Source organism: Alligator sinensis, unplaced genomic scaffold (genome assembly GCF_000455745.1).
Source record: "Alligator sinensis unplaced genomic scaffold, ASM45574v1 scaffold802_1, whole genome shotgun sequence".
NCBI lineage: Eukaryota > Metazoa > Chordata > Crocodylia > Alligatoridae > Alligator > Alligator sinensis.
Genome location: NW_005841918.1, coordinates 627,543 through 638,828, shown reverse-complemented (window position 1 = coordinate 638,828; position 11,286 = coordinate 627,543). Strand labels below are relative to the sequence as shown.

The following is an 11,286-nucleotide window of genomic DNA, read 5'->3' as shown; positions in this document are numbered from 1 at the left end:
CTTGTGCATGTATGGGCCAGCCATTAGCACCTTTTATCATAATGGGGGCTTTTACATGTGCTGTAGGGGCAGGGGTGCTTTAATTAGACCAACTACAAGAGCCACTCTAATTAAAGCACCCAGAGCATCTCATGTATCAGTGTCCCTGCTCTTCAAAATGGTGGTGGGGCACTTTATCTAAAGCTCTTTCATTTTAGTTAAAGCACCCCTGCTGCCATTCTGAAGTGCAGGGACACTGATACACAAGACAGGATGCTGGCTGGAGCACAGTAATTATCATGTTTCAGCAGACTCAATTAATCAAGTCTGTTCTGATGTGCTATAATTTTACCGCATCAGAGAGCCTCCTGGCTCATGCATAGGCACCCAATATTCTTAAAGATGAGGCATAAAGGACCATCAGAAAGTAGCTTTAAATGACCACTAGCAAATATAAAGAACCTTCACTAGACAATTCTGCTGAGTTTTGGTTTCCCTTTTATTGTCAAAGGCATGAAAACATGATTGTGTTTGCTTAAAAGCTTGTCTGTTCCTGCTGCTTGTTCTTCAGGGGACTATGACTTCACGAGAGAAATTAGCAGCAGGAGGAGATGAACTCATTAAAATGCTAAGATCCTGCTTTCAGGCAAATGTCCTTTTCAAGAATAAAAAGCAAACTGGGGTGTTTAACTGTATATGCACAAAGAGGGTGGTGCAGTCATCCCACCCCTGAGTAACTCAGGGAGGGATGGTGCCTTAGGGAACTTAGCCAGGCCACCATGCTAAATTGCTCATTCAGGAAAGGCATGAAGGAGAAGTCCTTGTGCTCTGCATCCAGGGAGAGAAGCGGGGAGGAAACAAACTGGAAGCCAAGCATTGCAAAAAACCACAAAAGAGAGGGGGTCCCAGATAGAGGGTACCTATTTGGAGACCCAATTGATGAACTGCACTCTAGAGATGCTCTGCCCTAGTCGCATAAAGGTTTTTTTTTCAACAGGAAAGTGTGCATCACTTTTCTCTTACATGCTGCCAGTACCTCTAAGCTCCCTGCAAATATATGAAAGTAGACACAAAAGGCTAATGTCCTCTCTGGAACTGCATCTGAATAAAATCAATGAAGATTCTCAGGGGTGTGGATAATCATTAGGATAAGTCTGATTCCTCCTCCTACTGGGTCTCTTCCCACTCCAATCCGTAATTGCAGGAGAATCCTTCCTTGCACCGGTCTGAGAATTCATAGAACTTGCGGCTCCTTATGAAATGGCCTTCATCATCAACACTAGGATTTATTGCTGTAATTTAGCTAAATGGACAGAAATCACTCCCAGACAGATAAAAGTCAGGTATGCTCCTGTAACTCTTAGTTTGTATTTTCCAACTTGACCATACAACAGATGCATACAGTTTCTCCTAGTAGCAAATGACTACAGAGACAGAAATCTCAATGATGAAGCAATGAATGGCTCTCCCCTCAACTCCCTGCTTAAGTAGAATTTGAAAGTGCTGAAATTAGCATTAAATTCCTGTTGCAGCACAGGCCTGCTCAGGACTCCCTGTTTGCCCTTTTTTCTCTTCACAAAATGACTTTTCCTGACACTGGCATCAAAAATGTACTACTACAGATGCTAATTACTGCAAGCAGCTACTATTTAGTATTGTCTCCAATATCAAATAAAAAATTACTTGATATATCTTTATAATGCCCTGGATTTCAAATTCTTCTTTGAAACATAGTGCCAGTTCATGAGAAAAGAGATATTTTCTTTTGGAATGTGCAAAAGAAACTAAGGCTGCAGAGGAAAAGTCCAGAGGCAACCAAGAAAGGACAGTTCAGTATGGCCACGGCAATGCTGATAATGGAATAGGAAACTTCTCATCTCCAGGGCCCTGGTTGGAATCTCCATAGCCACCTCCTGGTCTGGCCTTGCATAGTGTCTCCCGAAAACAGAGAGCTAGCAGAGCAATTCTTCCTGGTTATAGGGGCAAGGCAATACTCTCAAAAGGGTGTCATGCTACTCTGGTTGAGAATCACTGTTAGGGTGACTGGTGCTCTCCTTCCTGAGGTGGGACTCCCATTTTTTCTCACAAAGGTCCATCTACTAGTAATTGGAAAGTTCTTCATTATTTCCAGCTATACCTAATGCTCATCTGACTTATTTTTGCCATTAAAAAACCTAGAGATCTAAGGAAGAGCTAGAAATAGGTAGGAGAGCCTACATATGTTATTAGTCTCATCCCCGTAGATAGCCCTCAGAAATGATTCAGGCACAAGGCAGGGCAGGATAACACCTTAGGGTGAGTACACACATCTAAGTTGACTCAAAATAAGGTGACTTAACTAAGTTGACTTAAAATAAGGTGACTTAACTAAGTTGACTTAAATTAAGCCACATTGGAGCACAGACACATACAGCTCCTTGACATGATGACAGCCATCTTGTGATACATGGCAATATTAACTAATGCAACTCAAGACAATACACCTCAAAGGTATATTATCTTGTGCTGCATTTAAATTGACTCTGCTCCACATATGTGTATATGCTCTGACAGTTAAATCAACTTTAAAAAGTTCAGCTGACATCATTGTCAGAAAGTTAGTACATGTACACACATATAGAGTCTAACTGGTTCAGAGGCATACCTTTTCATAAGCACGAGCCTACTTTGCCTTCACAAACTTATGCCTCTCTGAACCAGTCAGTCTCAAAGGTGTCACCCTGTTTTAGCTTCAGACAAACATGGCTAACTACCTCTTTCTAGAAATGATTCAAGGAAACAACAGGTACAAAGACTTTACTTCTAAAAAGGAACTTCTTTCAAACCAACTATAACAAATATTCAGCTCTCTATTCTTTTGTGTTCATGAGAACATTTCTCTTAAGCCAAAATGCTGTTGCAATGTTGGAATTATTTTATACAATGTATAGGCATTTCCTTTTTCTCATTAGCTCTCCTACAGTCACTTATAAGGTGCTGGGCCACAGTACCATCTAGTGGCAACCAGCAATGTGACAGTCACTTCACAAAAACACTAACATTGGCATCTGTTGGCAATTTCAGCAGAAAGATAATAGCTGTAAAGTGTAAAACACTTTCTTACCCTTTGAGGTGGTCCTTCTGTCAGAGCTTAAGAATCTTGATGGAGCAGTGTGAAGGGAATGTGTGCTGCCACTACGAGATGCATCTTAGACAGCTCTGAAGACTGAATTACCTATCTGGCACATTTCATGAGCACTAGATTCCTCATTACCTTCCCCAAGGATGTGTGAAAGTGCTGAGAGATTCAGAAAGATACGAAGTTAACAATGGAAGAAAAGATGAAGGAAATGTTGTCACTGTTTCAGAGGTTTCTTTTTGTTAGATTCCTGTTTTTGGTTTTCCCTGAAGAAATGATGAACAAGTAGCTCTTTTTATAGGCTTCTACTTAGCAGCTGATCCTAAAGAGATGAACAGGAAACAGCGGACTGCATCTTATACACATGTGGTTACTGCTATTTAGATAAGTTCCTAGACTGGACCACTAAACTGGAATTATCTGTGGGCAAGATGGTTTACTATGTCTGCACTGCAGAGACTTGTGGCTAAATTAAATGTTGAGCAGACAGTTGTGCAACTTGCTTTGGTGGCAAGAAAACTAACTTGTATGTATTGCAATGTATGCCAACATTTGCTACAGTAGATTGTCCTTTAGCAATGCATTTTACATAAAAAAAAAACCAAACTGCAAATGATCTTGATGATGTTCTGTGGAGATTTTTAAAACACTCTAACTTTGCCAGATGACAACCAATCTTCACCAGGATATAGAGAAAGATGCACATTTGTGATGCAGGTGCGGAGCTTCAGTCTGCTAACCTAAATTGAGGGTGCAGTGTTGGTCAAAATTAGTCCCAATAAGGATTTTTTTTCCTTCATATTTCTAAAACATGTTGGTGAAAAGATTTGACTCTTTGTATGCCTGAGAGCTTTTCAGAGAGCCACATTCCTCTCCCTGATCCTTACCCAGACCTATTAAATAAGTGATATGAGGATTAGAAATAGGAAATCTAGAGCTGTAAAAGAATATCCCTTGAACATGGGTTTTGTCATCTGTAGTAGATAGGAAGTCTTTTATTGGGAACTTTTGTTTTACACTTGCTAACAAACAAATATATATGACCAAATGTCCTACAAGGAGTAAACTGAATAATGGCTAGTAAGGGTGAAGGAAAATTAATTTGGAAGATGGAATTAAGAAAATTACCCTTTGTCAGAATCTTTTTCTCATTTCCCACAATCATATTGCCACTTGAGAAGGAATGATCTCATATTGCATTGTCTAAGAGCTGCTGGTGCAAAAGTGAGGGAAGTGACCAATGTGTATTCAAAAATATTTATATTCTGAACACTTTTTCCTTATTACACTTTTGATTTTTGCAAAAGTCTAAAAAACTTCTGCAAATCTTCTTGAACCCACCATATGTTAGAGTTCCACCACAGCTATGTAATTGCTGGGTTTCCCTATCGCACTGTCACCTATAGAAATAGTCCCTATCATACAATGCGCTTCATTTTAGAATAGTGATTCAGTAGCCAATTTGAGATTTACAAGCTCCAAATAGAGTGATGTAGAGAAAGTATATATATTTTGTCCAAATCTGCATTTCAGAACAACTAAAATCTGCTCTCCATTCTGAAAGGCCGGTTGCCTCAAACAGCAACGACATTAAAAGGCCTATAGTAGATCTGACTCTTCAACAAACATTTATTCTTCTGTTTGAGAACACAACAATGTTATGTGACAGTAGACTTGCTTTTAACTTCCTAAATACAATGAATGGTGTGCATTCTGACAGTTGACAGCACCAATACACACTTAACTGCTATGAGATAGTAAGAGGAAGAAACCTTCAAACACGAGAAATATGGTTTTAAAATTTTGTTGTGCATTTATTTGGAATTTAAGTCTACCCAGGAGCTTTTTCTACTTCATGTTTCGCAATTTTGATTCACAGCGATAGTAATTTGTATTTACCTATTACATTCCCCATCTATCAGACCTCTATAAGAAACAGAGTAATTGATACTCTTTGAGATATGTTGTCTATTTATAATCTGTTGGAGCACCTCATACCCTCAGTTCCAGCAGTACTCACTAGTCAATGCATAAGCCACAGTTGTTGAGGGTGGTACACACCAACACATTTTTAGTAGAGAGACGACTATGGTTTGAGCTCTGTTAACACCTATATATAATTCCAAAATCAATTCCACTCAAACATAGCATGAGTCCCTTAAAGAGTACAGTTTCAGCAAAGGAAATTTAGGTTAGATATTAAGAAAAACTCTCTCACCAGGAGGATAGTAAAACACTGGAACAGACTACCCAGAGAGGTGGTGGAATCTCCATCCTTGGAAATTTTTAAGACACAGCTAGACAAAGCCTTGGCTGGGATGATCTAGTTGAGAATGGTCCTGCTTTGAGCCAGGGGTTGAACTAGATGACCTCCTGAGGTCCCTTCCAACCCTCATTTTCTATTATTATATAATTCTATGACTTCTTCATGCCTAAATAAAAAGATAATGACTTAACAACATCCACAGTATGAGCTTGTCTTTCCATATCATTTGGATAAGACTTCAGAAAGAACACAGGCAAGTGTGCAGCCTCAGTCTGGTTAATACAGAAATCAAAATATATTTTGGAACAAAATGAGGAGCAAATCTGAATGAGTCCATTACCTCTATGAAAAACCATACAAGGATCATTAAGGTTTGATTCTGTCTCACCCTCTGGGCAGAGGTAATGAAAACTAAGAACACTGTTTTTATGCAGCAGTGTAACTGGAGAGATACAGGAGAAACAGGGGCAACAGCCCCAGGTGCTACATCTGTGGCAGGGTGCAGAAGCAGATGACCATACTGGTACTGTCAGTGCCATGGCAGTTGGCACTGCCCCTGTGTTGTGGATATCCCAGACACAAAACTGCCCTGCTACACCTCTTTACATAGAATGATGCCTAAAGGAACAAGTGACTAATAGTTTCAAAGGAGATTTCATCAACTCAGTTACAACCATAGTTCAACCCTGTGAAGGAGATGGTTCCATAAGGAATACCATCAGAAATACCTGTACTAACCTCTCTAAAAATTCTAGACACTATAAGGTGAGGGGGAAAGAAAACCTTAAACTCCTGAATATGTAGGTGATAGACAGATATGTTTAATAAATTAATCCGTATAGCTCTGATACAGTCCACTTAATTTTAATGAGTCCACTTAATATTATGGCTATCCTGGAAAGAGAACCTGGAATTATTAGAAACCAGCTGATGTGATGTCTCACTTGTGAGAGCAGGGGAGCTTCCACATAGCCAGCTTTACAGAACCCTACTCTCAGGCTCTAAATCCTGGCTCACCACTACTACCTCCTTTATAAGCCCCAAATAGTGTCCCTGAGATGTCAATGCCCCCCTTATTTCTTTTTCTGCACATATTCTATCACACGTAGTATAAACTTTGGAGAGGTCCCCTCATAGGCGCCAGGGAGCCTGTTCATCCCATTACAAAAGCATTTATTTTCTGTTCTTTTTAATCTTCACCAGACCACTAAGTTTTAATACTAGTACATTATATAGAATATTCTCTACAACTTTACTTTTCTTTGTTGGAGTCATTTTGCACATTATGGAAGTATCTCCAGCAACGTCATTGTTCAGATATTTCTGGTTCTAATAAGGATTAAATCCTCTTGTTCCCAATGAAAAATAGTAAGTTTCAAAACCAATTTTATGATGCTTAGGTTAATTTTCAGAAATGTTTTAAGTAAACCCATTCAGTAATTAAACATAAATCAGTTTTAAATTTATATCTGCAGCTATATCAGATTGTTGTAGTGCTTCTGATTTATTTTATGACAGAAAGTTGGAAAGTTTTCTAGCTAGGAGCCAAAAAACAGATTTAAATGGTTTAAGAAGAGTGGGGCAAGTTAGACGGGAAAAAGGACAGGATAAGGTGCTTTCTTCAAAAGTGCAAACTGGAAATGGGACCAAAAATGCCACGAACCAAAAAAGCCAGCGAAGAGGCTGGGGATTTATTTTTTAAAAATTTGTAACATGAGCGTTTTTTTACCTCTATTGGTTTTAATGAGTTAAAGGGTGTGTCTACATGTGCACTTAATTTGAAGAAATAAACTATGGAGGAGTTTGAGTCAGAGTAAACTACTCCTGGGTGCGGCATCTACACATGCTCCTAGGACAGCAACAATCTGGGGGGGCTCCAGTGGGGCATGACCTGGGGGGGGGGTCCCCCAGTGGCCAGATGGTGACCACTTCCACTGGTGGCACTTCCACCACCGACGTGCTGCTGCCAGAGCCAATTGGGGGCGGGGGGCACAAGCGCTCTCCGTGCCCCCCTACCAGCTGGAGCACTCGCTGTCACCAGTGCTCTCCTATGAATTTGAGCCAGGGTGGAGCAGTTTATGTCAGGGCAAGTGCTCTCCTGCTCTGTCCTGGGATCTGGGTGGTAGTGTCAGGTGGCAGAGGAGCTGGCTAGGGCAGAAGGGTGCTGAAATTGCAGAGCCATGTGGCTAGGCACCAGTCTGGCCCCCTGGCTGGGCTGACCTGTGGTCGGCATTTACATATGCGTTTAATCACAGTTAATTACTATGCCATAAAATACTGTCCCTGACAGTACTGTCTTACGGTGGTGTTAGTTAGTTTACTGTGGCCTAATACCATCACATGTATAGAAAGTAACACTTTACCCCATAGCTAATTAGTTTATTCTGCAGTAAAGCACATGTGTAGCCACAGCCACAGCAAAATAACTCTATTGCCCCTGACATACACAATTTCTGTGTGGTAACTGCAGCAAAGAGTGACCCCACTTAACTCATAGTATGTATGAGAACTCTGAAATATCACACATTTTATCAAAGAAAATGTGATCAGAAAGTAAATGATCATTAACAAAGAAAGCAGCAAAAATGGTTTCAATTTGTCAAGTAAAAATAATACACTGCTTGCTTACCATTAATATTAAGACTTGTTGACTACTTTTATTAAATTAGTGTAGTCTTATAAAAAATATAATAGTACAAACAGAACACAAATATAATAAACAGATCAGAGGAAACATTTTGACTTGCATTTATATTTAACTTCTATGGGTTTGCAATAATCAAAACACAAAATGCAAAAAAATCAGAATAGGCAATAGATCATGTCAGAATCTGAGAAATTGCCCTCTGGTGTGTTTGGTACAGGAGCATTGTGGTTAATTCTTATACTAGCCCACAAAACAGCAGTTTATTCTAATTCAAATACATTTGTTTTACAATTTTATGGTATATAAAACACAAATATTTATGTAGCATTGTTTTAGAATTAATGATATGTATATAGTAAAACCTGACTATCTTACAATAAACAGTTCAGATATTTAAGAGATTATTAGCTGCAAGAACAAATTAAAATAACAAATTCAGTTATATCTTACTGATTTTTTAAAAATAATGCAGCTCCACTTTGGATCCATTGGTCTTGGTTTTGTCCACATGGGACATCAATATTTGTCATCACCCGGTCTCTTTCAGCACTAGTGTAGACTGGCAGGGATATGCATTCCTCTGGAGAATATGGACCATACGCATCCTGTCAATAAAGCACCCTTAGTTATCAGAATCACTGCAAATATTTTTATTTTCTATCCTGCAGTAGGTAGAAATTGAAAGACAAAGGTGCCATGTTTTAAATAACACAATAATCTTTTCTATATTTTGACATATGGAATCATCTGTGCTGAGTTAAACAATAGGTAAGGGGATGACTAAGATGTTTTTGAGACATTAGCTTTATCGAATATCCCAGCATAGCTGATCCGATTGATCAGCAAAAAACATGTCATCATTGGTCCCCACAAAGGGGGTTCCCAGGGTGTTTTTAAGGTGTCACAAAAGCAACATCTGTTTCCAGCCTAAGAGCTTGGTTTGTACTGGCTGAAGTGAAGGCCCTCATTAACTTCAATAGCACTATGACTGGCCCACTGAAAAGGACAGTAATTTTGGGGAGATGGCAGTGTGCTGGAGGATATGAACTTCCACTTCACTTTGAGATGCCCACTGGTGATCAGTAGCCATCTCTTCCCAGTTCTTTTAACATGTTTCATGGATGATGTTTTTCATGGATGCTGCACACTTTAAGCAATGAGTGCTGTTCCTGTTCCTCTAATACACAGGGAGCCAGCCCAACCTTTGCAACTGACTGGCATGGTACTAAGCCTGGCATGGTACTAAGCCTGACTGGCATGATACTCAGCATTAGATGATCTCAAAGGTGATAGGCACCACTCAGAACAGAGGCTCTAGTCCTTGGTATATAATTAACCTACTCTCCCTTCCCTACTTTTTCATAGTAACATAGTTGAAAACTGAAATCAAAGGTAATCTTCAATGTAATATAGAAAACATCAAAAGCAAAATGTAAACACTTGTTACAACAATGTGAAATTTGCAAACATATTTAAAATGATTGACTATTAGTTAAAATTTACCTGGGCTGATGCCTTTATTAATCTTTATACAATACAATGCTACCTTTAAAAAACCAAACCAAACCAAACCAAACCAAACCAGACGAAACAAAATCAAACATCTTTGCAGTAATTTTGATTTGATTTGCAGCAAGTGTTGTTTGGCTGTACTATTTTCCATGTAGGTACCTAAATAGCAATTTTGTGGATTACACTCAGGCCTCAGGTTTGGACATCTGGACTGTTATTGCCGATATGATGCATGAACTTCCATTGATGTTTTATATTATTAGCAATTTTACTTAATACATAGATTACAACTGTATTGTAAATGATTGCTATGGAGGGACATGTCGGTAGGGGATTGTATGAGCTATGATTTTGTCTTTTTTTTTTTCCATCCTGACCAGCAAAACATGTTGTCCTCTGAAGAGCAAAATACTCTCTGCACTCCCAGAACAATATAGGAACTGAGAAGAACTGTGAGGCACAAGTTGCTCCTAGGCACTGCCAGTTGCGAGGTAACTGACAGCTGTATAGGGCAATAAAACATGGTATAGAAGCTCAAACTAGCTCTTAGATTTTTTGCAGCAGTTATTCCAGCATTTAAACAACGGCATTACTGATTGGTTTAACTGAATTCAATATCTGATACTATTCTAGGACTATGCAGTAATAGAATTATACTCCCTAAAGCATTTAAAATCTCATTTTATGTTCACAGAGAAATGCTAAAGAACATAGTGAACCAAATAAAACATGTAACTTGTCTATAACTTGTCTGTATAGGGACCTGGAACAAAATCCAAGATTTTTATAGCACAAATCAAAGATGCATGAGTTAGTGACGCTCCATTGTTTAGCAATTGTTTGGCAAACAAATAAATACCTCAAAACAAGAAAGGAGGCGATACGAAAACAATGACTGTTTTGTATCCTTTGTCTTATGCCTCAAGTATGTAGCCATGTTTGAAGGGCGTTGGTAATGGTACTTTTATTGTTGTAAATCAACTCCCCCCACCCACCTTTTCAATACCAGTTGAAATCCTTAAACTATTGAAGTCAATGTGAGTTTTGCCATTGACTTTAATTAGGCTGGAACTTTAAGTCTTCCTAAGTTTGTGTTATAAACATAACACTCTAACTTTCCTCTTTTGTAAATAATGTCTTTTTTGCCCCATGCATTTCTGTTTTCCATCACTACATATCTGCTTAATAGGGCATACTGCATGCAGAATATCTAGCTGTGCTCCTGATGCTTTCAGTGGCTGAAAAAGACTGGCTTCCTTTTAAAGAAAATGTTAATGCTATGCTTTGGCTGGCTGCCAGTGACTGTACAAGCTTGATATGAACTTCCCTTTACACTTCCTGAGACTAGCTGGGTCACCTCTGCTGTGTTCCCAAGCTCTGCCAACTTGGGAAGCTGCAATCTCAACAAAGACACTCTCAAAATAAGGTCTCTGAACCAATTTGGAGATGTTTGCCATTCATAGGCAATAGCTCCTTATTTTGAGAAGTCTACCAGCATGCCTTGCTGCTCAGGCTCAAGTATCATAGCAACTGCATAATGAAGGAAGACAGAAAATATGACTCATTAGAATAGTAAAGAAGTGGCACATAAACTGAATGATGGTATGCATTGGGAAGCTACCACAGTGTAGTATGTGTTACAAGAACTTGAATATAGAAAATTGCAGATATGACACATGAAAACTGTGTTTATTGGCCTAAGACTTCACTCCACAGCTGTCTTAACTTTCCTAATAACTATACCACTCTGCGGTTAAGCAGCTT

The 11,286-nt window shown here is 39.1% G+C and overlaps 1 protein-coding gene across 1 annotated transcript in view; it reads right to left on the bottom strand.

The window, feature by feature from the left end:
• Nucleotides 1–8,012: 8,012 nt before the first annotated feature.
• The window catches only part of DYNC2H1 (dynein cytoplasmic 2 heavy chain 1), a 430,803-nt gene continuing 427,529 nt past the window's right edge, over nucleotides 8,013–11,286 (bottom strand). Inside the window, 1 exon segment of the mRNA XM_014517608.2 lies at nucleotides 8,013–8,615. Within this exon segment, the coding sequence (XP_014373094.1) occupies nucleotides 8,457–8,615 (159 nt within the window). The 3' untranslated portion in view covers nucleotides 8,013–8,456.